The sequence below is a fragment of the Nicotiana tomentosiformis genome, chromosome 2 (genome assembly GCF_000390325.3).
Source record: "Nicotiana tomentosiformis chromosome 2, ASM39032v3, whole genome shotgun sequence".
NCBI lineage: Eukaryota > Viridiplantae > Streptophyta > Magnoliopsida > Solanales > Solanaceae > Nicotiana > Nicotiana tomentosiformis.
Genome location: NC_090813.1, coordinates 138,039,672 through 138,066,893, shown reverse-complemented (window position 1 = coordinate 138,066,893; position 27,222 = coordinate 138,039,672). Strand labels below are relative to the sequence as shown.

The window sequence follows — 27,222 nt, the reverse complement described above, 5'->3', positions numbered from 1 at the left end:
TGATTTTCACGCTAAGACTGTGACGCTGGCTATGCCAGGATTACCGCGATTAGAGTGGAGAGGTACCTTAGAGTATACTCCAAGCATAGTTATTTCATTTCTAAAGCTCAACGAATGGTTGAAAAGGGGTGTGACATGTATCTAGCTTATGTGCGAGATGTCAGTATTGATACCCCTATAGTTGAGTCAGTCTCAGTAGTGAGGGATTTTCCATATGTGTTTCCAGCTGATCTTCCGGGCATGCCGCCTGACAGAGATATTGATTTTGGCATTGATTTGTTGCTGGGCACTCAGACCATCTCTATTCCTCTATATAGTATGGCTCCTCCTGAGTTAAAGGAGTTGAAGGAGTAGTTACAGGAAATGCTTGATAAGGGGCTTCATTCGGCCTAGTGTGTCACCTTAGGGTGCTCCTGCCTTATTTGTGAATAATAAGGATGGTTCTATGCGGATGTGTATTGATTACCGCCAGTTGAACAAAGTCACAATGAAGAACATGTATCCATTGCCTCGTATTGATGACTTATTTGATCAGTTACATGGTTTCAGAGTGTTTTCCAAGATTGACTTAAGTTCAGGCTATCATCAGTTGAAGATTCAGGAGACAGATGTCCCGAAGACTACTTTCAAGACTGGGTATGGTCATTACGAGTTCCTTGTGATGTCTTTTGGGCTGACCAATGCCCCTAACAACATTTATGCACTTGATGCACAGTATGTTCCTGCCCTATCTTGACTCATTCGTCATTGTGTTTATTGACTACATTCTGGTGTACTCCCGGACTCGTGAGGATCATGAGCAGCACCTTAGGACTGCACTTCAGACCTTGAGAGAAAAGAAGTTATATGCAAAATTTTCAAAGTGTGAGTTTTGGCTAGACTTAGTGGCATTCTTGGGTCATATAGTATCGAGTGATGGGATCTAGGTGGATCCGAAGAAGATTAAAGCAGTGTAGAGTTGGCCCAGACCGTCCTCAGCTACAGAGATCTAGAGTTTTCTTGGTTTGGCGGGGAATAATGTCGATTTGTAGAGGGTTTCTAATCTATTACAGCACCTATGGCCAGGATGACCCAGAAAGGTGCTCCGTTCAGGTAGACAGAGTAATGTGAGGAGAGCTTTCAGAAGCTCGAGACAGCTTTGACTACAGCCCCACTATTGGTATTTCCTACAGGTTCAGGGTCTTATACTGTATATTGTGATGCATCGCGGATTGGTCTCGGCGCGGTGTTGATGCAGGACGGTAGAGTGATTGCCTACGTATCCAGACAGCTGAAGGTGCATGAAAAGAACTATACGGTCCACGATCTTGAGTTAGCAGCTATTGTTCATGCCTTGAAGATTTGGCGGCATTATTTGTACGGTGTTCCTTGTGAGATTTACATTAACCATCGGAGTTTGCAGCATCTATTCAAGCAAAAAGATCTTAACTTGCGTCAGCGGAGGTGGTTGGAGCTACTTAAGGACTATGATATCACTATTTTGTACCATCCGGGGAAGGCCAATGTGGTGGCCGGTACTTTGAGTCGCCTGGCAGAGAGTTTGGGGAGTTTAGCATATCTACCAGCAGCAGAGAGGCCATTGGCATTAGATGTTCACGCCTTAGCCAGCCAATTTGTGATATTGGATATTTCTTAGCCGAGTCGAGTATTGGCTTGTGTGGTCTCTCGGTATTCTCTTTATGATCATATCAGGGAACGTCAGTATGATGACCCCATTTGCTTGTCCTTAAGGACACGGTCCAGCACGGTGATGCTAAGGAGGTCACTATTGGGGATGATGGTGCATTGAGGATGCAAGGCAGGCTATGTGTACCTAATGTGGACGGTTTGCGTGAGTTGATTCTCCAGGAGGCTCACAGTTCGCGGTAATCTATTCATCCGGGTGCCGCAAAGATGTATCAGGACTTGAGACAGCATTACTGGTGGAGGTGAATGAAGAAGGACATAGTAGAATATGTAGCTCGGTGTCTGAATTGCCAGCAGGTAAAGTATGAGCATCAACGGCCAGGTAGATTGCTTCAGAAGTTAGAGATTCCGGAGTGGAAATGGGAGCGGATCACTATGGATTTTGTTGTTGGACTCCCACGGACTCAGCGAAAGTTTGTTGCAGTTTGGATGATTGTGGATAGGCTGACCAAGTCAGCTCATTTCATTCCTGTGATGACTACTTATTCTTCTGAGCAGTTGGCTCGAATTTACATCCGCGAAATCGTTAGGCTTCATGGCGTACCGGTATCTATCATCTCTGACCAAGGTACGCAGTTTACATCATGGTTCTGGAGGGCTGTACAGCAGGAGTTGGGTACTCGGGTTGAGTTGAGCACATCATTCCACCCTCAAACGGATGGACAGTCCGAGCGCACTATTCATATATTGGAGGATATGCCCTGCGCTTGTGTGATAAATTTTGGGGGTGCTTGGGACTAGTTTTTGCCACTTGCGGAGTTTGCTTACAACAACAGTTATCAGTCCAGCATTCATATGGCACCGTATGAGGCTTTGTATGGTAGGCGGTGTCGGTCTCCAGTGGGTTGGTTCGAGCCGGGCGAGGCTAGATTATTGGGTACAGACTTGGTTCAGGATGCCTTGGAGAAGGTTAAGGTGATTCAGGATAGATTTCGCACAGCCCAGTCCAGACAGACAGAAGAGTTACGCGGACCAAAAGGTTTGCGATGTTGCATTCATGGTTGGAGAGCGGGTCTTGCTCCGGGTTTCGCCTATGAAGGGCATTATGAGGTTCGAAAAGAAGGGCAAGCTGATCCCAAGGTTTATTGGTCCCTTTGAGGTGTTGCGGCGAGTTGGGGAGGTTGCTTATGAGCTTGCCTTACCTCCCAGCCTAGCAGGAGTTCATCCGGTATTTCATGTTTCGATGCTCCGGAAGATCACGGAGATCCGTCTCATGTGTTGGATTTCAGCTCAGTACAATTGGACAAGGATTTATCTTATATTGAGGAGCCAGTGGCTATTTTAGATTGGCAGGTCAGAAATCTAAGGTCAAAGAATATTGCTTCCGTGAAGGTTCAGTGGAGGGGACAGTCGATCGAGGAGGCGACTAGGGAGACCGAGTAGGATATGCGCAGCCGTTATCCTCATCTTTTCACCACTTCAAGTATGTCTCTATACTCATTCGAGGACGAACAATTGTTTTAAGAGGGGGAGGAAGTAACGACCCGGCCAGTCATTTTGAAAGTAATAGCCTCGATCCCCTATTTACTGTTTTTCCCGTATCTTTTTCTTTTTAAGTGACTTGCCGGGAGGTTTTATTTTGGTTTTAGAGTGTTTTGGGACACTTAGTCCCTAAAACTTAAGCTTAAGTCTTAGGATTTTGACCGTAGTCAGAATTGTGTGAAGACGATTTCGGAATGGAGTTTTTTCGGTTCCGTTAGCTCTGTTGGGTGATTTTGGACTTAAAGCATATCTGGATTTCATTTTGGAGGTCTATAGCTCATTTAGGCTTGAAATGGTAAAAGTCCATTTTTTTGGAGATTTTGACTGGTAGTGAAATTTTTGATATCGGGGTCGGATTCCGATTCGGGAAGTTGGAGTAGGTCCGTAAAGTTAAATATGACTTTTGTGCAAAATTTGGGGTCAATCGGACGTGGTTTGATAGGTTTCGACATCGGTTGTCGAATTTGGAAAATTCTAAGTTCTTTAAGTTTGAATCGGAGGATGATTTATGATTTTGGCGTTGTTTGGGGTCGTTTGAGGGCTCGATTAAGTTCGTATGGTGTTTTAGGATTGGTTGGTATGTTTGGTCGAGGTCCCGGAGGCCTCGGGTGAGTTTCAAGTGCTTAACGGATGGAAAATTGGACTTGTGCATATTCTGAAGTTGGTGGTTCTGGTGTTTTCGCACCTGCGGTGGGAAGTCCGCATGTGCGGTCCCGCAGAAGCGAGAAAAAGGTCGCAGGTGCGACGAGTAAGCCGCAGAAGCGGAGCCGTATCTGCGGAAGATAGGCCGCAGATGCGAATATATGTGCGCAGGTGCGGAGCCGGGGAATTTAATGAAATTTCGCAGGTGCAGAGCTTTAGCCGCAGAAGCAGTACTACAGAAGTGGTTAATGGACCGCATGTGCGGTTTAACTGGCAGAAAATGGGCAAAATCGAGGGTTTGATTCATTTCTTCATTTTTGGACTTGGGAGCTCGGGAATTGGCGATTTTTCAAGGGATTTTCAGAGAGAGATTTTGGGTAACGATTCCTAACTCGATTTTGGTTGTATTTCATTAATCTATAGTTGTTTCCTCCATTTAATTTCGGATTTGGATTGAAAAGTTGGGAAAATGGGGGAAGAGTTCCCTAACCAAATTTCTGAGTTTTGATTGAGATTTAGACATCGGATTTGGATAATTTTGGTACGAGTGAACTCGTTAGTGAATGGGTGTTCATATTTTGTGACTTTTACCTGATTCTGAGACGTGGGCCCGAGTAGACTTTTTATGGCGAATTTCAGAAATTTTGTTAAAGTATTGATTTTATTAATTAGATGAGTCTATTATGGTTATATTTATGATATGTAATTACTTTTCGCTAGATTTGGATCATTCAGAGCCAGATATTCGGGGGAAAGGCATTGTAACCGATTGATTGAGCTTGGTTCGAACTAAGTGGCTTGCCTAACCTTGTATAACCCCTTAGGATTTGGTACTGTTTTGATATGTGAGCATCGTGTACGTGAGGTGACGAGTACGTACACGGGCTAATTGTTGTAAAAACTCGATTTTTGCTAAGTAATAACCTGTTTCCTTCTTATTTAAGTTACATTAGCATGTGTAGTATCATGTTAGCTTAGAATAGCATGTCTACTTGCCTTAATTGCTTATCTGAACTCTGTGCAACATGTTTAGTGAATTTCCTGTTTTTCCTTGACTTGTACTTTGTCTAAATTGTAGGATTTTATGTTGTAGCTGTTAATTCTATTATTTGAGCTGCATATTTACTTTTGGGACTACGGAACGGTATTCCGGTAGATCCCCCTATACTGCATATTTACTTTGGGACTACGGAACGTTATTTCGGGAGATCCCCATGTACTGCATATTTACTTTGGGAATACGGAACGGTATTTCGGGAGATTCCCCTGCACATTTACGTTTGGGACTACGAGACGGTATCTTGGGAGATCCCCTATTGTTATCTCTGTGTACTGAGCTGTTGTCTTCTATGATTTCATTCCTGTTAAATTTCAGTATTTACTTTACTGCGGTATTTTATTCTACCTTGTTTTATTATATATATACCAGTAGGATCCTGACCTGACCTCGTCACTACTCGACCGAGGTTAGGCTTGATACTTACTGGGTACCGATTGTGGTGTACTCATGCTACTCTTCTGCACATATTTTTTTCCATTGTGTGCAGATCCAGGTGCTCCTTATCAGCCACACTATCAGTGAGCCGTGACAACTTTGGAGACTTCAAGATATATCTGTCGCGTAAGCAGACCTCAGAGTCCCCTTTCTACTCTTCACATGTCCATTATCTTCTGTATTTCTTTTTTTTTTTGTTAGACTCTGATGTATAGAGATACTAGACTTCCTTCTATAGTTTGTGATTCACGATGTTTCGGGTTTTGGGAATTTGATGTGTATTTTTGAATAGTTGGTTATTTTACATGCCAAGCGGTATGATACCCAGTTAGTTGTTAAATTTATGTTTTCATTTTATTATTCCGTAAAATGTTAGGCTTACCTAGTCGTAGAGACTAGGTACCGTCACGACGTCATACGGAGAAAATATTAGTTCGTGACAGAACATCTCAACAAAATGGTATTGCAAAAAGGCGTAATCGAACACTTATGGATATGGTTAGGAGTATGATGAGTAATTCCATATTACCTAAATCATTGTGGATGTATGCTCTTAAAATCGCTGTATATTTATTAAATAGGGTTCCTAGTAAGGCAGTTCCAAAGACTCCTTTTGAACTATGGACAGGAATGAAACCTCATTTAAGGCACTTGCATGTTTGGGCTTGCCCAGCGAAGCTAGAGTTTATAATCCATAAGAAAATAAATTAGATTCACGAACAGTAAGTGTTACTTTATTGGTTACCCAAATAAATCTAAAGGGTATGTGTTTTACTGTCCAAACCATAGTTTGAGAATTGTTGAAACCGGTAATGCAAAATTCATTGAGAATGGTGAAGTTAGTAAGAGTGTTGAAAAATAAAGTGTGGAAATAAAACATGTGAGGGTCAATGTTCCATTACCCGCGAATGTGCCTACTTCCACACAAGTACCAAATATGAAGAATACTTTGACAACACCGAGCATCATTTGGATGAAACACTTCATGAAGAAACTAACTCACAAATATCTTACATAAATGAACCACAAGAAATGCCATTAAGAAAATCTCAAAGAGTAAGAAAATCAGTTATTTCGGATGCTTACGTGGTTTATTTGTAAGAGTTAGATTTTGACATTGGCCTTAACAAGGATCCAATTTCATTTTCACAAGCCATAGAAAGTAATGAGTATGACAAATGGATTGATACCATGAAGGAAGAGTTAAAATCCATGGAATACAATAAAGTTTGGGATCTTGTTGAATTGCCAAAAAGTTCTAAAAGAATCGGGTGTAGATGGGTCTTTAAGACCAAATGCGATACGAACGACAATATTGAAAGATATAAAGCTAGACTTGTTGCCAAGAGTTATACTCAGAAAGGAGTCATTGATTATAAAGAGACCTTTTCACCGGTCTCAAAGAAAGACTTGTTAAGAATTATTATGGCTTTGATGGCTCATTATGATTTAGAGTTACACCAAATGGATGTGAAAACTGCCTTTCTTAATGGAGACCTCGAGGAGGAAGTTTATATGGACCAACCAGGGGGTTTTGAAACTAAAAAAAAGGTCAAATAGTGTGTAAACTGAAGAAGTCAATATATGGACTTAAACAAGTCGCACGACTATGGTATATAAAGTTTAATGATACCATAACATCTTTTGGATTTGTGAAAATTACCGTTGATCGGTGTATATACCAAAAGATCAGTGGAGCAAGTTTATATTTTTAGTCCAATATGTTGATGATATTCTACTTGCTGCTAATGATTTAGGCATATTGCATGAGACTAAATATTTTCTCTCTAAGAATTTTGAAATAAAAGATATGTGTGAGACATCTTACATGATAGGAATAGAAATATTCCGTGATAGATCTCAAAGATTATTGGGATTGTCTCAAAAAGGCTATATCGAAAGAGTGCTAGAGAGGTTTAACATGAACAACTGTTCAACATGAATTGTTCCGATTCAAAAAGGGGACAAATTTAGTCTCATGCAATGCCCTAAGAATGATGTAGAACGAAAAGAAATGAAATCAATTCCTTACTCTTCTATTGTTGGTAGTCTCATGTATGCTCAGACTTGCACAAGACCGGATATTAGTTTTGCGGTCGGAATGCTGGGAAGAAATCAGAGTAACCCATGAATTGATCGAAAGTTACAAAGAAAGTTTTGAGGTACCTGAAAGGAACGAAGGATTACATGCTCATGCATAGGAGATCATGGAAGTTGTTGGATACTTAAATTCAGATTTTACTGAATGTATTGATACTAGAAAGTCCACGTTTGGTTATTTGTTCCAATTAGCTAAAAGAGCAATATCGTGGAAGAGTGCCAAACAGTCTGTCATTGCTACATCCACGATGAAAGCAGAATTTGTGGCATGTTTTGAAGCCACAATTCATGCATTATGGCTGCGAAACTTTATTTCAGGACTTGGGGGTGTCAATACCATTACCAAGCCGCTGAAAATTTATTGTGATAATCCTATAACAATATTTTTTTCTAAGAACGATAAGTACTCCAAAGGTGCCAAACATATGGAATTAAAGTACTCTACTACCAATGAGGAGGTTTGGAAACAAAGAGTGTCACTTGAGCATATTAAAACTAATCTCATGATTGCAGATCCATTAACGAAAGGTTTACAGCTAAAGATATTTAAGGAACATGTATATAGACCGGGTCTTGGATGTATTTATAATTGATGTATTTATGATGTTTTGACATTCCGAGCTCATTTATGCGTTTTTGATATACATTGATGATTTTCTGTTTCTCATAATGGTGTACATATTATTGTTTTGAGATATTATAGGATAGGTCTCAATGAGACATTATTGTGGACCATAATATTTTATAGCTTATGGACCCGGAACGATGAGTTGCTAACGTTGTAGTATATGGAAGAGAATATGTAGACAAACTATATATAACCTCCATAACTCACATTTAATAGTTTATCGTATTATGGTATGTATGATGGACATTATAGAAGAGATTTGTTTATGCGCAACTAATGTTCTTATATTAAATATTAATATTATGTGATTATTGGGCTAAGTGGGAGAATGTAAGGTTTTTCTACGTACATGGGTGGCCCAATAGGTTTAAGGCCCGTAATTAATATTTAATTACTGAGCAAATTTCATCCGTCAGATCGGTTACTTGATGGACGTACCGAATTAGGTCAATTACTCTATAAATTGGTCCTCTCCCCACCCATTAGGGGTTACCGCCTTTTTTTCTATTCTTTTTATTCCATCATTAAAGGCGATAGTAACGAAAGTTAGGACAATGAGCGAGAAAATAATTTTAATTAACGCTTCCGCTTCGTGATAATGGCTTCCGCTTCAGGCATGTTTTCTATAATGATTATATGTAAAATTATCATGTTCAAGATCCTGATATGAATTAAAGTTTATGCTTATAATCCAAACTTCATAAATTACTTAACTCGCCCCAAGAATTCTTTTTCTCATAATAATACTAATAATAATAATAATAATAATAATAATAATAATAATAATAATAATAATAATAATAATTCATAAGTTGAATCACAATGCACCTTATAATTTTAATGATTTCGTGATTTCGAAACGACCCTTAGAGCTCTGTATGATATTTTCGATTAAAAAGAGTGATATTCTTCTCTTATTAGTCCACTTTAAAAAAAGGTATTTTTTAAAATTTAAAAATAATTTAATTTGAACTTATTGGGATATCATTAATTACAAGCTTGTATATAATCATACAAATATTATAGCACATTTAAAAACACAAGCTCTAAAGACCTAAAAATGCAAGGCCAATAGTTTATCGTTTAAATTTCGGTGGATTATGAGTTCGCCTCTTTATTTTTCTCCACTTAAGTATCAAGCTTTTATCTTTAGAAAGGTTCAAACATATGACATGCATAATATGTCATATAATGTTATGACATTTATAATGACAATTTTTAAAAAAACTTTTTAAAATTCAGCGTCTAATCAAAGTACACAAATTGAAATGGAGTAACTATAGTAAACAAAAATTGAAGTAGAATACTTTGTTATAAAAATTATTCACAGGGGTACAGATAGGAGACTTAAAGCTTATTTGGATGGTTGTTATCTATTGTATTGTATCGTATTGTTACTTTAAATACAATATTTATTTTGATTGTTATTTAGATTTTATTGTATCGTATTGTTAAATCTATCGTTACGTAACGATAAAAAATGTCACTTTATAAAATAACATATTTCGTGTGGTGGCATCAATACCTTACTTTTTTCTGTCATCTTGCTCTTCCTTATTATTAAATAATTATATTTTATCATTTATTTTTTTTATATAATAATTTTACTCCGTATCCTATTTTTTTTTGTAATATTATAAGTTTATTCTTTATTTTGTTAATGGGTAATATCACGAGACACAACAAACAATACATTCATCAAATAATATAATATAATATCAAACATTACGAAACTACCCTTAACAATCCAAACAAGCTATTAAAGGGATTGGGGGGTGAAGCGATAAGTTTACGGTTGTATCCTTTTTACCAAAAGTCTCACTCACCCTCTCTGCACTCAAAATTGAAAAGATCGGTGCAACAGTTTATGAGCCCTAATTTTCTGTTCCCTCACGAGTCAGGAGAACTGAACTCAGCTCCTTCTAAGGTAGAAGATCGGAAGGCGAAGAAGAGAAGCAAAAGTTCAATTCTAGAAGAAGATTACACAAAGCTGGACTAAGAATTCCAGTCAAGAGATGCCGGACTATGAAGGCAATGGAGAAGACATAGACAATTACGCCGGCGGCTCTTCTCTGCCTCCCAAATCCAGAAGCAGCCATGGTCCTACCCCGGACGATTACAGCGACTCCAAGTCTCAGGTACTACTAACTTCTCTCTCTCTTTGATGATCCTCTTTTTCATATCATAAATTCATACCTAGCACGTGTGTTTTCGCGTTTTCTTCTTCTTCTTCTTCAATTCGAGCTATTTAAGAGATAAAGTAGTTGAGCACTCAAGGATGTGGTTTATTGGTCATTAAAGTAGGGAAGTAGTTGAGCACCCAAGGGTGTGGCTTATTGGTCATTAAAGCAGGGGAAGAACCATAAGGTCTCATGTTCAAATCTGACTAGACAAAAAGCACTAGGTGATTTGTTCTCATATGCATAAGACTTGGCAAGTTGACCCGTAACTTGCATTTGGTCGGAGGTAGCAGGTACCCGGCGGACCCAGGTTTTTATCAAGCTTAAGAAGCAAATATATAAAGAGGTCAACAAAAGAATATATTAATAAAATATATTATTACAACTGTCCTCTACGAGTTTTCATTTCCTGAAACGTATTCATAGTAGTCTCATCAGAAAAAATGTTAAATATTTTTCTTTCTACATAAGGTACCAAACAACCGCCCATGAATTCGTCATTCATTCGGTTTCACAATTCACTCTTGATCAACTTCATCGCCGAAAAAGTTTTTTCAACGGTAGGAGTGGCAACAGGTAGAAGCAAAGCAAATTTCACAAGGCGAAACACAAACGGATAATTCAAATGCTTCTTTGTCTTAACTAGTATTTCAGAAAGATCAACAAGCCCTTGTAGATTTGAGAACCTTTCATCAACATCACGAACATCAACAATATAAGTTTCAAGCTGATTCTTGAGTGTAACCGTTATATTATCATCAAAATCATCAGGATACAATTCAGCCATCCTCAATATCTTGTTTATGTCAAAACTGGAAAATGAGTCAATTGAATTTAAGCAAGCTACTCCAACAAGCAAGTTCGTTGTCACCTCATTAAAACGAGCATTGAGTTCTTGAACTTGCCAATCAATAATCTTAAAAAATATATCAACACGATAGTGATGTAAAATAGTATAATCAACAACTTTACGTCGAGATCTTCCAGAGTTAACATAGAGGTCATCAAAGTTTGGTATCAAAATATTATACTTGACACAAAATGCAAATACCTTATCAATAAGTGAATCCCATTCTTCTTCTCTTAGCTTTTGCAACCGTCTCTTTGCCACTTCAACAAGTAGAATAGCATTTGCAATATCTTGCTCCTTTTTTTGTAAGGATGTATTAAGCTCATTTGTGATCCCCAAAACATCTCTCATTAGGTGCAACATGAAAGCAACCTCAAATGTTTGACAAGTGCTAAGATATCCCTTTGCCTTAGCCCTTTCTTCTAAAGTCCGGGCATCAACAACGATAGTATCAAGAACATCAATAATTGAGGCAAACATAGAAATAAAGTTCTTAAAAGATTTGTAGTGTGAACCCCAACGAGTATCGGCAGCTCTAGCAAGACCAAGTTCTTGATTCAAACCCCTACCAGTTTCAAGTTCACACATGTCTAATGCCTCTTGAACTTTTTCTGCTTGAGATTCTCGAAGATAATCCATACGTTTAAAAGAACCTCCTACTATATTCAATACATTAGAAACCAACAATACAAGTTCTCCCACTTCAAGACACTTTTTGAATACCTCAACAAGAGTCAATTGAAGTTGGTGTGCAAAACAATGAATGGAATAAGCATATTTACTTTTTTGTTGAATCAAAGTTTTGAGGCCACGTAAATCCCCTTGCATGTTGCTTGCTCCATCATAGCACTGTCCACGCACATAAGATAAATTCGAAGAATTTTGAGCAAGGTAATCAACAATTGCTTTCTTTAAACACAAAGCAGTAGTATTACGAACATGAATGATCCCAATAAAATGCTCCACCACAGATCCACATCTATTAACATATCGCATGACAATAGCTAATTGCTCTTTGCGTGATACATCACATGATTCATCAACTAGCAATGCAAAAAAGTCTCCATTTATATCGTCCATAATTGCTTTAACTGTTTCAATTTTACATGCAATGATAATGTCTTTCTGAATTTTATGAGAAGTCAACTGTTCATTCTTTGGAGCCTTTTTCAACACAAGATCACGGATTTTATCGCACCTCTTTGCATATCATAAAAGAATCTCAAGAAAGTTACCCTTGTTTAATGATGATTCATCTTCACGATGTCCACGGAATGCCAATCCTTGATTCAATAGGAGTCTCACCACCTCAATTGAAGCCTTCAAGCGAATTTTGTATTCGAGCTTGGTTTGACTGGATTGCCTATCAAATGAAGTTTGAATTTACTGTTTTTGTTTTAATAGATCTTCACATTTCCTTTTTGCCTGATTATGAATACTGCTCGACCCATGCATATCTAATATGTTCTTTTTGTGCCAACTCTTAAATCCTAAACTTGAAAATACATCACCTCTACCTTGATGAATGCCTTCATCTTGAAATAAGTAACAATACAAACAATAAGTTGCATCTTCTATCACACTATACTCCAACCAATTATGATATCCTTTAAACCATTTAGGATTGAAACGACGCTTTAAGCCCGAAAAATCTCTTTGAGGAAACTTATGATATCGGGGTTGGCAAGGACCTCTTCAGAGGTATTCTCTTCTAATCTCATCACGCTCATTAGGATGAAAGTCTCTAATGGGTAATCTCTCCTTTTGATCAGTCTTTAAAGAATCGAGATCTATTCCTTGTTTTTGTTTTTAGAGGATTGAGGTTGTTCTACTAATTGGTTCAAATTTTCTTCCACGGGAGTCGCAATTAGAAAGTATGAACTTGATTGTGGCAACTTGGAAGATACCAAAGTATAAAATCTCTTCATTGTAACATAAACTGGATTACCAAATTAGAATTCGAATTAGAAGAATAATTTAATTAAACTTAAATTTAAACTAACATTTATTCATTCTTCACCAATAATTTAATTTTCTTTTATTTTACATATCATTATATTATAAAACAGTTAGATGAGATTTTAATAATCATTAAAGAGCTTTGGACCACAACTTTGGAAGTTCAAAATGTCTTTACAGGAGTTATTGTTTTCATCATAAATTTTCTTGAAGCAACAGAGAGAACAAATAAAAAATCAGCAATGTATTTTCTAGTGACAGGCAAGTATTTTAAAGCAGATTACTTATATCATGGAATAATTGAGTTAATTGAAAGGAACACCTATATAATGCAGTTAGCCAAACACAGATACACTTATTCACTTAGAAAACAAGATTAATCCGAATCCAATGTGTTATAGTCATCCCTAAATCACTTAATGATAAGATAGACCTAATTTATATGTACAAGAAAAAGATTAGAAATCAGAGAGAAACCTAATGGTGATAGTTGACGGTGAGAGAGTGAGAGGCGACAATCAACACGAAACGATATTGGCTAATGGCAGGAGACGGCTATGGAAGGAAGCATTATGACCTTGAAATTGAACTAAAAGATTCAGTAGAGAGAGAGAAAGGGAGGGAGAGAGAGAGGCAACGAATATTTTTTATGAAATAGGCAGAGAACAGAGAAGGATTTCGGAATTGGGGCTGTTAGTTTGGGAATTGGGGTCGCTGTATTTTAGATATAATAACTAAAACGACGTCGTATTTAAATAGGAAAACTGTATAAAAAAAAAGAGTTCTGATTGGTTTCGAACTCAAGACCTTGGGGAAAATTTGAACCCACTTTGCCAACAGGCTATTCGTCGTCAATGTTTCAAGCTGGGTCAAAATAATTTTTATGCATAAAACTTTCTTAGAAATATAAAATAAACTTATATATATAGTGTTATTTTTTGACGAAGCGGGTTCATTTGAACCCTCTTGACCCTATGTGGGTCCGCACCTGCGTACCCGGTGAAATAGTGGAGGTGCACGCATGCTAGCCCACACCACTGTCATCAAAAAGAGATAAAGTGGTTGAGGAAATAACCTGGAAACTGCCGGTTGCCTGGTATATTAGTCGAGGCAAGCTGGGCGAGGGCAAGTTTTCCTATACTTGTGCCTGTGGAAGATAGCAGGTTGATTGTAGATTAGTTGAGGCAAGCATTTACACCCCCCCCCCCCACCCCCCCCCACCCCCAAAAAAAAAATAAAAGGAAAAAAGAAGAGGCTGTATCTGAAAAGTCTGATTTTGCGGCTTTTATTGGCAGAGAAAGGTGTTACATTAGAATGGTGCATTGATTTTGTTTATGTGTTTTATAATGATTTATCTTAGAGGTCATTTATGAGTATTGCTCTTTTTACTGTGTGGATCGTTCTAATAGTAAGGATTTAAGTATTCTAGGCTGGTATATTGAAGCTGCTATCTGCTTGATGGGATGTGATTCATGAATATTCTGGATAAGCCCCTCTCTTAAAAAAAAAAAAGAAGAGAGAGAGAGAGAGTGCAGCAGCTGCATACTTGCACTTCCTCTTGACACCTGTCATAGTGATGAACAGCTCGTGTCACGGATCTCTTGAATTCTCAGAACAACTTGTCACTCCATCCCTGCAGGGATGGAGTTCTCTGGATGACCCCGAGTATGATTCATGTATTAAGAAGAAGTGATTTCTGTGTAAAAACCATTATTGTACAAGCAGATTGGTGGACTCTATCTGCATATGCAGTTCCGATATGTGAAAACTAAAGCACCCAAATGGAATGTCTTCGGGGTTTTGAACATTTTCCAATGAATTGACCGGGTCTTAATCAGGCTGCTTGTCTTAGTATTAGTTTTGGGTGCTCTAGTCTTTTGCCTTCTTTCATCTGTTTAGTTTCAATCTTAGCTATTATGATTTGACCAACAATATAATTCCTTTGCCATCCTTAGTTTTGTATGTGTATGTCTAGTTTTCTAGGTCCCTTCACTTGCTTATTTATTTATTTATTTGTGTGCCTCTTCCAGCATAGTTCTCGTGAGAACGAAAAAAATAGGGATTCATCAAGAAGCAGGGAAAAGGATAGGGAGAGAGGGCGTGATAAGGACCGGGACAGGGACAGGGATAGGGATAGAGGCAGAGACAGGGACAGGGATAGGGACAAGGACAGGGATAGAGAGAGGGAGAAGGACCGTGATCGTCATCACAGAGACCGCCATAGGGATCGGAGCGACAGAAGGGAGAAGGAGAGGACCAGAGATAGAGATGATGATGATCGTCACCGAACTCGAGATTATGACCAGTAAGAGCTATAGCACTTTCCAATGTTAAGTATTTATATTGTTTATGCGATTTTAATTTGGCTTTATGTTACTGTTCTGAGTTAGATTTAGACTTGAGGATCATGTTTTATGATCTTTAAATTTTCAAATCGTTGTTGAGTGGTAGTGGAAACATGCTTCATTTTGAGTTTGTAATATATTCATATGATTGTGCTTAAAGGCAAAGAGAACACGACAAAGATAGAGAGAGTCGGCATAGACATAGGTCTCGCTCAAGGGGTAGATCTGAGCACAGATCAAGGTCTCGATCGCGTTCTCGATCCAAGAGGTTAGTTTGCTCATATGTCTTCTCACTGGAGCATTTCCATGTTATATTCTCTCTTTTTAAATCCTAATATTCATTTAAGAGTGGTTTTTGCTATTTGATCTTCTGTTTATAGTTGGCTCTACCTTATATAAATACTAATTTACTGGAAATTTTGTCAAACTTATATTGGACTCTTTGATCTGTCAGGCTGGAACGAAATGACAATTATCCAATCTTTAAATAGAAGTGCACTAAAATGCCATAAGGGGGATTTTGCTATTTTTTTGAGAAACGATAAGGTGTTATAGATATAAAAAATCAGCACTAAGAGAGTACTGTGGTTACATCCCAGAAAATAACAAAAAAAGAAAACCATGTGTGTCAATACAAAAGATCTACAATGCACCCAAGGGTGTGGCCTAGTGGTCAATGAAGTGGGTGAGAACCATGAGGTCATAGATGATTGATAGTTTCTGCCTCCTCTTTACACATATAGTATCTGTTAACTATTTGGAATCCCCTTCTTTGTAAATTGTCCTGAGTTAAACAAGCCTTCTTAGCCACCAACCATTCAAAACAACTAACTTTCATAGGAGCTTTTGATTTCCTGATTTGCTTCCAGGGACCAATTAGAAACTGATTTACTTCTTTCACGAATATGTTGTAACATCTCTTGACAGTATAAACCCCTTTGTTGTGGCCTCTCCATATCAAACAGTCTTCATTACTGATTAAGCTTACAGAAGTAGGTAGTATACTGAAGAATTTGGCAACCTCATTTAGTTCCCAATCGTTTATGTATCTTCTGAATTTTATATTCCAGCTATTGTCTTCCCAACATTGTGCTACTGTGAATTCTTTGTCAAGTATCAACCAGTATATTACAGGGAAAAGTTCTCTGAAAGGTAGATGCCCCAACCATTTTCTTGCCAAAAGGAAATCTTCCTTCCATTACCTATCTTGAAATCAATATGCTGTGAGAAAACAGGCCATAAGGACCCTATGTTCATCCAGATACTAATTCCTTGTGAAGAGGGACCTCTCTTGGTGCAACATACATTCAGGAAACCAAATTTCTCTGCTATTGCTCTCCTCCACAAGGTGTCGGCTTCTGCACTAAATCTCCAAAGCTACTTCATTAAAAGGCTTCTGTTTTGTATCCTTAAGTTCTTTATGCCCAAAACTCCTTGTTCCTTTGTTGCAGTGACAGTGCTCCATTTGACAAGATTAGTCCCTTTGTTTTCTTTATTGCCTTGCCATAAAAATTCCCTTCTTAGCTTGTCTATTTTCTTCTCCACTTTGGATGACATGAGAAATAAGGACATAGTATATGTTGGAATTGAATCCAATATGCTGTTCGAATTTCAAATCATTCACTTGCTTTAACTACTCATGCTATGGATGTAGGAGCATCAAAGCGGGACGAAATCCGACAGCCAATTGCTGGCTCTGAATAACCAGCCCAGCAATAAGCTGATAAATTAGAGGGGGGAATGCACATTTGCTTGAAAGAGTTTCCAAATAACTGTTTTGCGCCTTTGAGCCCGCATAGAGCCTTTGATTATACCTCGCCGAAAATCTGGTTGTTGCGAATAGCGTATTAAAGCCACTTCCTTTGTTTGATCTTGATCTGCGGTATCAGTATCTTTGGTATTAGGATCGTTATTCTGGTTGTTGGCAGTAAAAATTACTACACGTTTGGCTTTTCTTGAACGAATTTGATGGCTGTGGGCCAATGCGTATAAGCTTGGGCTTTCTTTAATTAATATACCCCCAAAGAAAGGTATTGTCTCTTCAAGTTAGCCAATCTTTTTTCACATCTATCCACCACTCCTTGCCAGATAAATTCAGATTTGATTTTGCTGGCAGAGGCAATCCCAGGTAACTTGTAGGAAGAAACTCTGTTCGGCACCCTAAAACTGCAACAACACTCTGCAAATCTTGAACTGTGTTCACTGGAATTTTCTGCTCTTGTTCCAGTTGACATGAAGTCCTGAAACCCCTTCAAACACACATAGAATCAGTCTCAAATATCCCAATTGATTCACCTCTGGCTCACAAAAAATAAGAGAATTATCAGCATAGAGCAGAAGTGAAATAGAGAGGCCCTGATCCTGTATGCATTTCATTGGTCATATTACTAAGTCCTTCCATTACCAACAAGAATAAGAAAGGAGAAATTGGATCTCCTTATCTAAGGCCTCGTTGGGAGGCGAAGAAACCCTGGTGATCCATTTATAAGTACAGAGAACCTGACCGTGCTGATACAATGCCAAATCCAATTCAGCCACTTCCTGTCAAAACCTAAATCTTTAAGGACCTTCAGCAAGAATTCCCATTTCAAATGATCGTATGCTTTCTGAATATCAAGGTTGCACATTATACCTGGTATCTCTCTCTTAGCCTAGTATCTAGACAACATTAGCTATTAAAGCTGCATCCATGATTTGCTTCCCTCTCAAGAATATTTTTGTTTCTTGGAAAGTTGGATAGTAGTGTCATAAATCACACCGAGGACTTGTAATTCTTTGAAGGACTAGCATATTCATATTACAGTATTTGATGGTGATAGCATATATCAACCGGACTTGTTCAACAGAGAAATCTCCTGTTCGATAAAAAGTTAGATTCTTACTCTCACAGCCTGCATCGATTGATCTCTTGACCTTTATTTTAGGTCAAACGACATGCTTTCGATATATTGTACACAAAACTACCTTTAGAATGTATTTGGAACTGCTAAGTGTCTTGTAATACACGCTGCTATTTCTGAAACTTTAATAGAACACAACTGGTCAAATTTATTGTATTAATCTGGGGTTGAGGGTTATAACTTGAGATATTGGGATGATACTTGCGAAGTTGCAGTAGTTCTTTCTCCTTTCCGTGCTTGGAGTCAAGTGCTCCCTCTTGTTCTTGTCCTGTCATGTCCACATTATAATGGTGGGATCTTGTGGTGTTTATCTACTGAAACACAAGAAAATCATAATCGTACTTTTTCCTTGTTCCTCTATTGACCCTGTTAATGAACTGGCAAGTTTTGCCTTGTGCTATACTGTTTTTTTTTTAATATTTTTTTTGTACATGTCCCAAGATCTAATTGGGTGGCCAATGTTATGTGGATCATTAAATGTTTTGTTGGCAGTCAGGTTTTTGTCACTTCATTGCTATTATTAATGTTGTATTTTTTCAGCAAAAGGATCAGTGGTTTTGATATGGCACCTCCTACCTCTGCAATGTTACCTGGCATTACGGCTGCTGCAGGTACTTGTTTCATCATTAAGGTTACAGCTGATATTATGTTGATAACTGCCACATTTTTCTTTGACATAGTGTGGAAGTTCATATCAAAATACATGGTTACGTGTTGGTAAGCTTTTCGGTTCTTTAACTTCCACCTATATTGGTATTGAGTCATGGAGTAGATTGGCTGTTTTGTTTTTATTTATTGTTTACTTGGTGAAGTAATTCCGAAACTGAGGGTTTTTGGTTTCTTGTTGTGTTTGGTGTTTGTTTGTTTGTTTTGTATGTCTTGTCTTATGTTCTAAGAAGGCAATGTTGGGCTACTTGCCCCATGTGCTGACAATGGGTGTGAGCCGACTTCTGTAGCTTTTATGTACAAGGAAGAACTGATACAGGTCTTGTTCATCTTCATCCAGGAATTGCCTGTTTGGTAGTTACAAATATTTTCTGAATACACTGTAAAATTTCTACTCCTTATATTGTTTTACTTAGATTTCTTAGTACAGAATTCATTTATTCTTTCAAAATCATTTTAAAGGGAAATGTAAATACTCACTCTTGTATCGTTTAAAGTATATGTCATGATGTCATTTTCAACTGTAGCTTGGTTACCTCTGCAGGTCAAGTTCCTGGGACCAACCCACCAATTCCTGGAATGTTTCCTAACATGTTTCCTTTAGCATCGGGCCAGGTACTGTCAGCACTCCCTTTTCAGTTGTGTGGATTCAATGTTTTTATCAAGATTCTCATTTATTTGTTCCCTGTTGGCTGTGGTAGTTTGGAGCTCTTCCTGTTATGCCGATCCAGGCAATGACACAGCAGGTTCGTAATGTGTTAGTAATTTCCTTTTCAAGCTCACAATGCTTATGAGTTCCTCTTTTTTAACCTAAAGTATTTCCTACTTGTTATGTTATCAGGCTACCAGGCATGCTCGGCGAGTTTATGTTGGTGGACTTCCGGCTCATGCAAATGAACAGGTATTAGACCACCCTCACCAATCTCATGAAGTAGTTGGTCTTTTTGACATTTCCATGTAATGTTTATTTGTTGAAACATCACATGAGACTATTAAGCTATAGTTGGTCTCCAAATATAGCTTGTGTACAGGAGACTAGGTGGGTAGGAGATAAGGCGCGGGATGTAGACAGGTTCAAACTATGGTATTCTGGGAGGGTGGGGGGCAGGAACGGGGTAGGTATCTTGGTTGATAAGGACCTCCGTGAACTAGTGGTGGAGGCTAGGAGGGTGAATGACAGGCTGATGACTATGAAGCTAGTTGTTGGAGGTATTACTTTGAACATAGTCAATGTGTACGCACCCCATGCAGGCTTGGATGAGGAAGTCAAGAGGCGTTTCTAGGAGGATTTGGATGAGATGGTGTGTGGTATCCCGCATACCGAGAAGCTTTTCATAGGAGTAGATTTCAACGGCCACATTGGAGCGACGTCTGGGAGGTATGATGATGTGCATGGTGGCTTTGGTTTTGGAGATAAAAACGGAGGAGGAACATCTCTGCTGGACTTTGCTAGATCATTTGATTTGGTGATAGCAAACTCCAGTTTCCCGAAGAAGAGGGAGAACTTGGTCACCTTCCAGAGTTCGGTGGCCGAGACTCAGATTGATTATTTACTCTGCAGGAAGTCCGATAGAGGTTTTTGCACGGATTGCAAGATCATCCCGAGTGAGAACCTCTCGACCCTTCATAGGCTCCTGGTAATGGATCTTGAGATCACGAGGAAGAAGAGGAAGAGGGTGATGTGTATAACCAACATAGGATCAAGTGGGGAGCCTTGATGGAAGCTAAAGCGCAGGAGTTGGGGGTCAAGCTGCTGACTATGGGGGCTTGGAGGAGTAGTGGGGACGCAAGCGCTATGTGGACCACAACTGCGAAGTGCATTAGGGAAGCCACGAGAGAGGTATTAGGGGTCTCAAAGGGTTACTCTGGTGGTCACAAGGGAGACTGGTGGTGGAATAGTGAGGTGCAAGGAAAAGTGGAAACCAAGAAAGCAGCGTATCTAAAGCTAGTGGAAAATGTAGACGAGTAGGAGAAGAGGGCGAATAAGGAGCATTATAAGTTGGCTAAGAAAAAGGCAAAGCTAGCAGTTACGGCGGCCAAGGCTCCAGCTTTTAGTCGTTTGTATGAGGAACTCGAGGGCCGAGGTGGGGATAAGAGGTTGTTCAGTTTAAGCCAAGGCGCGAGAAATGAAGGCGCGTGACTTGGACCAAGTGAAGTACATCAAGGACGAAGAATGTAGAGTTTTGTTGGATGAGGGGCTTATTTGCCGGAGATGGCAGACCTACTTCCATAGTTTCTTGAACGAGGAGGGGGACATGAGCATTGTACTGGGTGATTTGGAACTTTCCGGGAGTCATCGTGACTTTGGGTATTGTAAGCATATTAGAGTTGATGAGTTGAGGGGGTTATGCGTAAGATGAGCAGTGGCAAAGCGACCGGGTCGGATGAAATTCCGGTGGAGTTTTGGAAGAGTGCGGGCAATGCAGGCATGGAGTGGTTCACTAGGTTATTTAATGTCTTTTTTAGAACGAAGAAGATGCCAGAAGAGTGGAGGTGGAGCACGATGGTTCTGTATACAAGAACAAGGGTGATATCCAAAATTGCAATAACTATCGGGGTATCAAGCTGCTTTGCCATACTATGAAAGTCTGGGAGAGTGGTAGAGCGAAGGGTGAGGAGGAGTGTCTATTTTCGAGAACCAGTTCGGGTTTATGTCGGGGCGTTCGACTACAGAAGCCATCCACCTTGTTAGGAGATTGATGGAGCAGTATAGGGAGAGAAAGAAGGTCTTGCATATGGTGTTTATCGACTTAGAAAAGGCGTACGATAAAGTTTCGAAGGAGGCTTTGTGGAGATGTTTGGAGGCTAGAGGTGTACCTGTTGCCTACGTTAGGTTGATTAAGGACGTGTATGATGGAGCAAAGACCCAAGTGATAACGGTGGGTAAGGACTCAAACTATTTTCCGGTTATGATGGGGTTGCATCAGAGGTCGGCACTCAGCCCTTTTTTGTTTGCTCTGGCGATGGACGTACTGACGCGCCACATCCAAGGGGGAGGTGCCGTGGTGCATGCTATTTGCAGATGATATTGTATTGATTGACAAGACGCGAGATGGTGTGTTACGATCAGGAACCCGGGTAGTGCGGAATTTAGCCTAACAACAGTATAACGACAATAACAAAGACAATGGAAATTGATAACGACGACAATTAAAGCATATAAATAAGACACAAATTTAACGTGGTTCAGTCAAAGTGACCTACGTCCACAAGCGGAGATGAGCAATTTTACTATAACAATAAGAGTACAAAAGAGAGTACAGAATTAGAGTAAATACTCTAATAATCCCAAATACTCTAAGAGAATAACCTCACAAGATCACTCCAAAGAAAGGGTTCACACAAGTGCTTTCCAACACTTAACTCTCATACAAAACACTCTTAATAAAGGAGGAAAAGAAGAAACAAGAAATGAAGACTCAAGTCTTGTTGGTGTGTATAAAATGAACTAATGACCTTCCCTTTTATAGGCAAAAAAGTCTTGGCCTTTTAGGTGTAAAAGAAGAGATACAACTTGTGCAAATGATGTCCACCACACAATGCAACATTTTTGGGTCCCAAAGAATAATGCCAACAAAGCCTACACTTTGCAAAGATACTTATGCTTATGTGAGATGGACTTCATTAGCCAAAATATTGGCCATAATTACATGGTGTGAATGCGCAATTAGAGGTATAGAGGCAGACCCTGGAGTCTAAAGGTTTCAAGTTGAGCAGGACCAAGACAAAATACTTGGAGTGTAAGTTCAGTGGCGAGACTCAAGGAGGGAAAGGGGAGGTGAGGCTGGACTCGCAAGTCATCCCTAGGAGAGGAAGTTTTAAGTACCTCGGGTCTATTATTTAGGGGATGAGGAGATTGATGAAGATGTCACGCATCGTATTTGGGCGGGATGGATGAAATGGAGACTCGCTTCTGATGTTTTGTGTGATAAGAAGTGCCACCGATACTTAAAGGTAAGTTTTACAAAGTGGTGGTCAGACCAACGATGTTGTATGGGACTGAGTGTTGGCCAATCAAGATCGCTCATGTCTAGAAGATGAAGGTAGCAGAGATGAGGATATTGAGATGGATGTACAGACACACCAGGTTAGATAGGATCAGAAATGAGGTTATTCGCGATAAGGTGGGTGTGACCCCTATTGAGGACAAGATGCGGGAAGCGCGACTTAGGTGGTTTGGTCATGCAAGGAGGAGCACAAATGTCCAAGTGAGGAGGTGTGAGAGGTTGACATTGGAGGGCCTACAGAGAGGTAGAGGTAGGCCAAAGAAAGGTGGGGGAGAGGTGATTAGGCAAGATATGGCGCAACTTCAGCTGACCGAGGACATGACCATTGATAGGAAGGTATGGAGGTCGAGGATTAGGGTAGTAGAGTAGGTAGTCTAGGGTGTTCATAATAGTAGTATTGGCACGCAGTCTCGTTTTCTGTTGGTAGTAAGTTTTTATAACTAACCGTTGTTTTCTTTCATTGTTGATCACCTTACTATCTTGTTGTCTTTATTCTGTTTTTATATGGCTTTTTGGTACTGTCTCTTCTTGTCTATATTTTCATTAATGTGGTGCTTATGCTTTCCTGAGCCGAGGGTCTATTGGAAACATCCTCTCTATCCTCACAAGGTAGGGGTAAGGTTTGCGTACACACTACCCTCTCCAAAGCCCACGGTGTGGGATAATACTGGGTATTGTTGTTGTTGTTTATTTGTTGAAACAAACTAGATGAACACTCTCCTGTATTTATTGCATAGTAGTTAACCTGTAAGCTCGAGTTATGGAATCAGCCATTGATGCTTGCATCAGGGTAGACTACCTACATCACACCTCATTAGGGTGCGGCCCTTCCCCGGACCCTGCATGAACACGGGATGCTTTGTGCACCAGGATGCCCTTTTAGTTTTAGTTGTGTCCGAGTTATTCACCTTTTTTCGCCTTCAAATATGAGAGATATTATGTGGGGTTGGAGTCACTTTGGTCCAAGTTTGGAATTTCTTGTGACTTGACTTGGGCTGTTTAAAATTTGGCTGCTCAAATTAGGGAAGTTACTTAGTTCCTTTTCATATTTTGATATTTTTCAGAATCACTTCAATATTTTTAATGTGGTTTAGTACTTATTACATTTTGTGGAGGTAAAATTTGTTACGCCGTCTTTTCGATCAGTATAACTTAGTTTCATCTGATTTACTGTTGACATAGTATGACATCAGTAGTAGTACCTTTCTTACTGTCACCGCCGTGAAAATCTTTCTTGGTCATTTCATTTATTTTACTATTACTCTCTATGTAAATATGGTAGTGGTGATTTTCTGAATGGTGCTCAAAGTACTATTCAAGTCTATGTTTAAAGAATTAATAATTTGAAATAATTTATAGTAAGATCTCACAGAACCAGCCTCATTCCATGTGCTATTGTTATTATTTCTAATGTCAAATAGCTGATATTTGTTTTGAAGATATCCCTTGAAGTCACTATCTCTTAAGAGAGAAAATCTGCATGTAGTTTTCCATTTTGTACCGCATGGTTAAAGCTGATTTTCTATGACCTTTCTCTGACATTGCTCCCTTACATACCTCTTGTTTGTCTTGACACACTGATTCTCATACAGTCTGTTGCGACCTTCTTTAGTCATGTTATGTCTGCAATTGGAGGAAACACAGCTGGTCCAGGTTAGTTTAATATTTGTTCTCCTTTGGTACAACTAAATTTACCTTTCAGATGCTCAGAGTATTGTTGAAAATTTTCAGGGGATGCTGTTGTCAATGTCTATATAAACTATGAAAAGAAGTTTGCTTTTGTTGAAATGAGATCAGTAGAGGAAGCTAGTAATGCCATGGCATTGGATGGCATTATATTTGAGGTACCTGAATGTGTAATAGCTGATCAACTAGTTATGATTTAAAGAAGATAGACCTTTGACCTCTTGTGTAGGTGGTTTATCCATTTGGGAGAAAGCAAGGGTGTCGAAACTTATAGTTTTACGGATATGCAACTATTCTCTATCCCTTGAGTCTTGTTTAGTCCAAGAAAATTTTGGAAGCAACATCTTTCATCCCCTTCCCGTTATAAGAGCTGATATCCTCAAACCTGTTTCTTTCTCTTTTGTTTGTTTGTTAGTCATTTATTTATCGTTATTGGAGCTTATCAGATGTTACTGGATAATTCTTTATCCAACATCAAGTATATGTTGATACCTTCAACTGACTGCTGTGAGCTTCTCTGTGCACGCATTTTTTGTCCAGGGCGCACCCTGTAAGGTCAGAAGACCGAGTGATTACAATCCTTCTCTGGCTGCTACTCTTGGTCCTAGCCAACCAAACCCAAACCTCAACCTGGCAGCTGTTGGATTGAGCCCAGGTTCTGCTGGAGGGCTGGAAGGTCCTGATCGTATTTTTGTTGGTGGTTTGCCCTACTATTTCACAGAAGCACAGATTAGAGAGCTGTTAGAGTCTTTTGGTCCACTTAGAGGATTTGATTTGGTCAAAGATAGAGAAACTGGGAACTCAAAAGGCTATGCCTTCTGTGTCTATCAGGATGTCTCTGTTACTGATATTGCTTGTGCAGCTCTTAATGGGATTAAGATGGGTGATAAAACCCTTACTGTTAGGCGTGCTAACCAGGGTACAACACAACCTAAACCCGAGCAAGAGAGTGTATTGTTGCATGCACAACAGCAGATAGCTTTGCAGGTGAGCCATTTCTGTGCTTTCTAGTTCAACTCTCCATCCCTTAGGATTTGATTTCTTACACAAGGACTTGGCTGCTCACCCCTTAATGTATGTTCTTTCGCAGAGACTCATGTTACAACCTGCTACATTAGCCACAAAGGTCCTGAGCTTAACAGAAGTCGTTAGTGCAGATGAGCTCAATGACGATGAGGACTATCAAGATATTTTGGAAGACATGAGAACTGAATGTGGGAAATTTGGTGGGTATTTAGATAAGATGATCTTTTCTCCTTGTTGTGCTAAGCATATGGCTTAATGTTTGGCAGCAATACTTGTTAACAACTTCCACTTTGACATATATTCTGCAGGATCTCTGGTGAATGTTGTTATTCCACGTCCAAGTCCTAATGGCGAGCCCACACCAGGGGTTGGAAAGGTAAAAATATACCTGCAGATTTCTTAGCCTGGATCATTTAAAGTTTATAAGTTGTTAGTAGTGATCCTGTATTTGTTACAAGAGAAGTGATACAACCTAGATCTAATTATCTTTGCAATGACCATCTAAAAATGCCTTGTAATTTCTGTCGTGGCTTTTCACTGTGACTAGTTATTACTTCCTCATATGACGACTAATTTCAGCCAATTGAAAGAAGGGTCCAAGTGGATTGGTTCTTTAGTCAATGGTAATGTTGTTTTTCACTTCTGAATGTGGTTACCTTTTAGGTATTTTTGGAGTATGCGGATGTCGACAGTGCCAGCAAAGCTAGGCAAAGTTTGAATGGAAGAAAATTTGGTGGCAACCAAGTTGTTGCTGTCTTCTATCCAGAAAACAAGTTCTACGAGGGGGACTATGATGGTTAGTTGTACCCACCCACTATGATAAGTGCTCGTCGAGTCTTACCTATTGGGGGGGCTCTTGGATGGCTTAAAGGAATTAATCTCTTGGACTAGTGCTAGAAGTATAGCCCATTTCCGTTTTCTTTTTGGTTTTTGGTTTTCTTTTTGAAGTTGTTCATTTAATTCTGAATTATATATCCATTTAGGTTGGACTTATGTGTTGCTGGTGGTAGATAATTTAAGTTCTATAGTTTTTAAACGTGAGGACGTTTGTGCTTGTCCATACAGTGTTAAAATTGATGCAAGTACAGTCTCAGGTCTTCATACTGTTTCATTTTTCTCCAGTGAAAAATCTGAATGCTCTTGCTTCACTTGTTTATTTTCCTTTTTTTAATTTTTTAAAATTCCGCTTCATGGAAATAGTAGTGTAATCTTCTAGTTTTTTATGCTTACAGCGGCTAGAATCAGTCTTGGAAAGAATGTTCCAATGGATTAGAAGGTGTTCCTATTACCCGCAGGTCGCCCAACTATTACAGTAGAGATTGGTTATGTAATAATTAAGGATCTTTCAATATTTGACTGATGTTTATCTATACATGATATTTACTGGGATTTCTTTGACAAACGAAAGTTGCAAGTCGATGCCGCTCGGCTGGATTCTGTCTCTGTTTTAGTTATAGATTTATAGAAGTTGACATAGTCAGGAAGAGAAGAACAAGAAGGTTTAAAACATGATATTCATATTCAAGTTCTAGTACATTCATGGATATAACGAACTTGATCAATTACTGTT

General features: G+C 39.1%; 1 protein-coding gene across 1 annotated transcript; it reads left to right on the top strand.

The window, feature by feature from the left end:
* The first annotated feature begins 9,824 nt into the window (after positions 1–9,824).
* On the top strand, positions 9,825–27,214 carry LOC104119758 (splicing factor U2af large subunit B). Its single transcript, XM_009631341.4, has 14 exons — positions 9,825–10,171; positions 15,053–15,327; positions 15,528–15,635; positions 18,808–18,878; positions 19,478–19,548; positions 19,635–19,679; positions 19,775–19,834; positions 24,533–24,593; positions 24,672–24,784; positions 25,167–25,613; positions 25,717–25,852; positions 25,961–26,028; positions 26,316–26,448; positions 26,885–27,214. Exons 1-14 carry the CDS (start codon positions 10,049–10,051, stop codon positions 26,923–26,925), a joined length of 1,752 nt encoding a protein of 583 aa, XP_009629636.1. The 5' UTR covers positions 9,825–10,048; the 3' UTR covers positions 26,926–27,214.
* Positions 27,215–27,222: the final 8 nt, after the last annotated feature.

What these genes read in the sequence shown, in the direction of transcription:
- LOC104119758 (XM_009631341.4), top strand. Translation starts at nt 10,049, where the DNA reads ATGCCGGACTATGAAGGCAATGGAGAAGACATAGACAATTACGCCGGC. An exon ending in TCGCGTTCTCGATCCAAGAG is followed by an intron (nt 15,636 to 18,807) that starts GTTAGTTTGCTC and finishes GTATTTTTTCAG; the next exon opens with CAAAAGGATCAGTGGTTTTG. An exon ending in AGGAAACACAGCTGGTCCAG is followed by an intron (nt 24,594 to 24,671) that starts GTTAGTTTAATA and finishes GAAAATTTTCAG; the next exon opens with GGGATGCTGTTGTCAATGTC.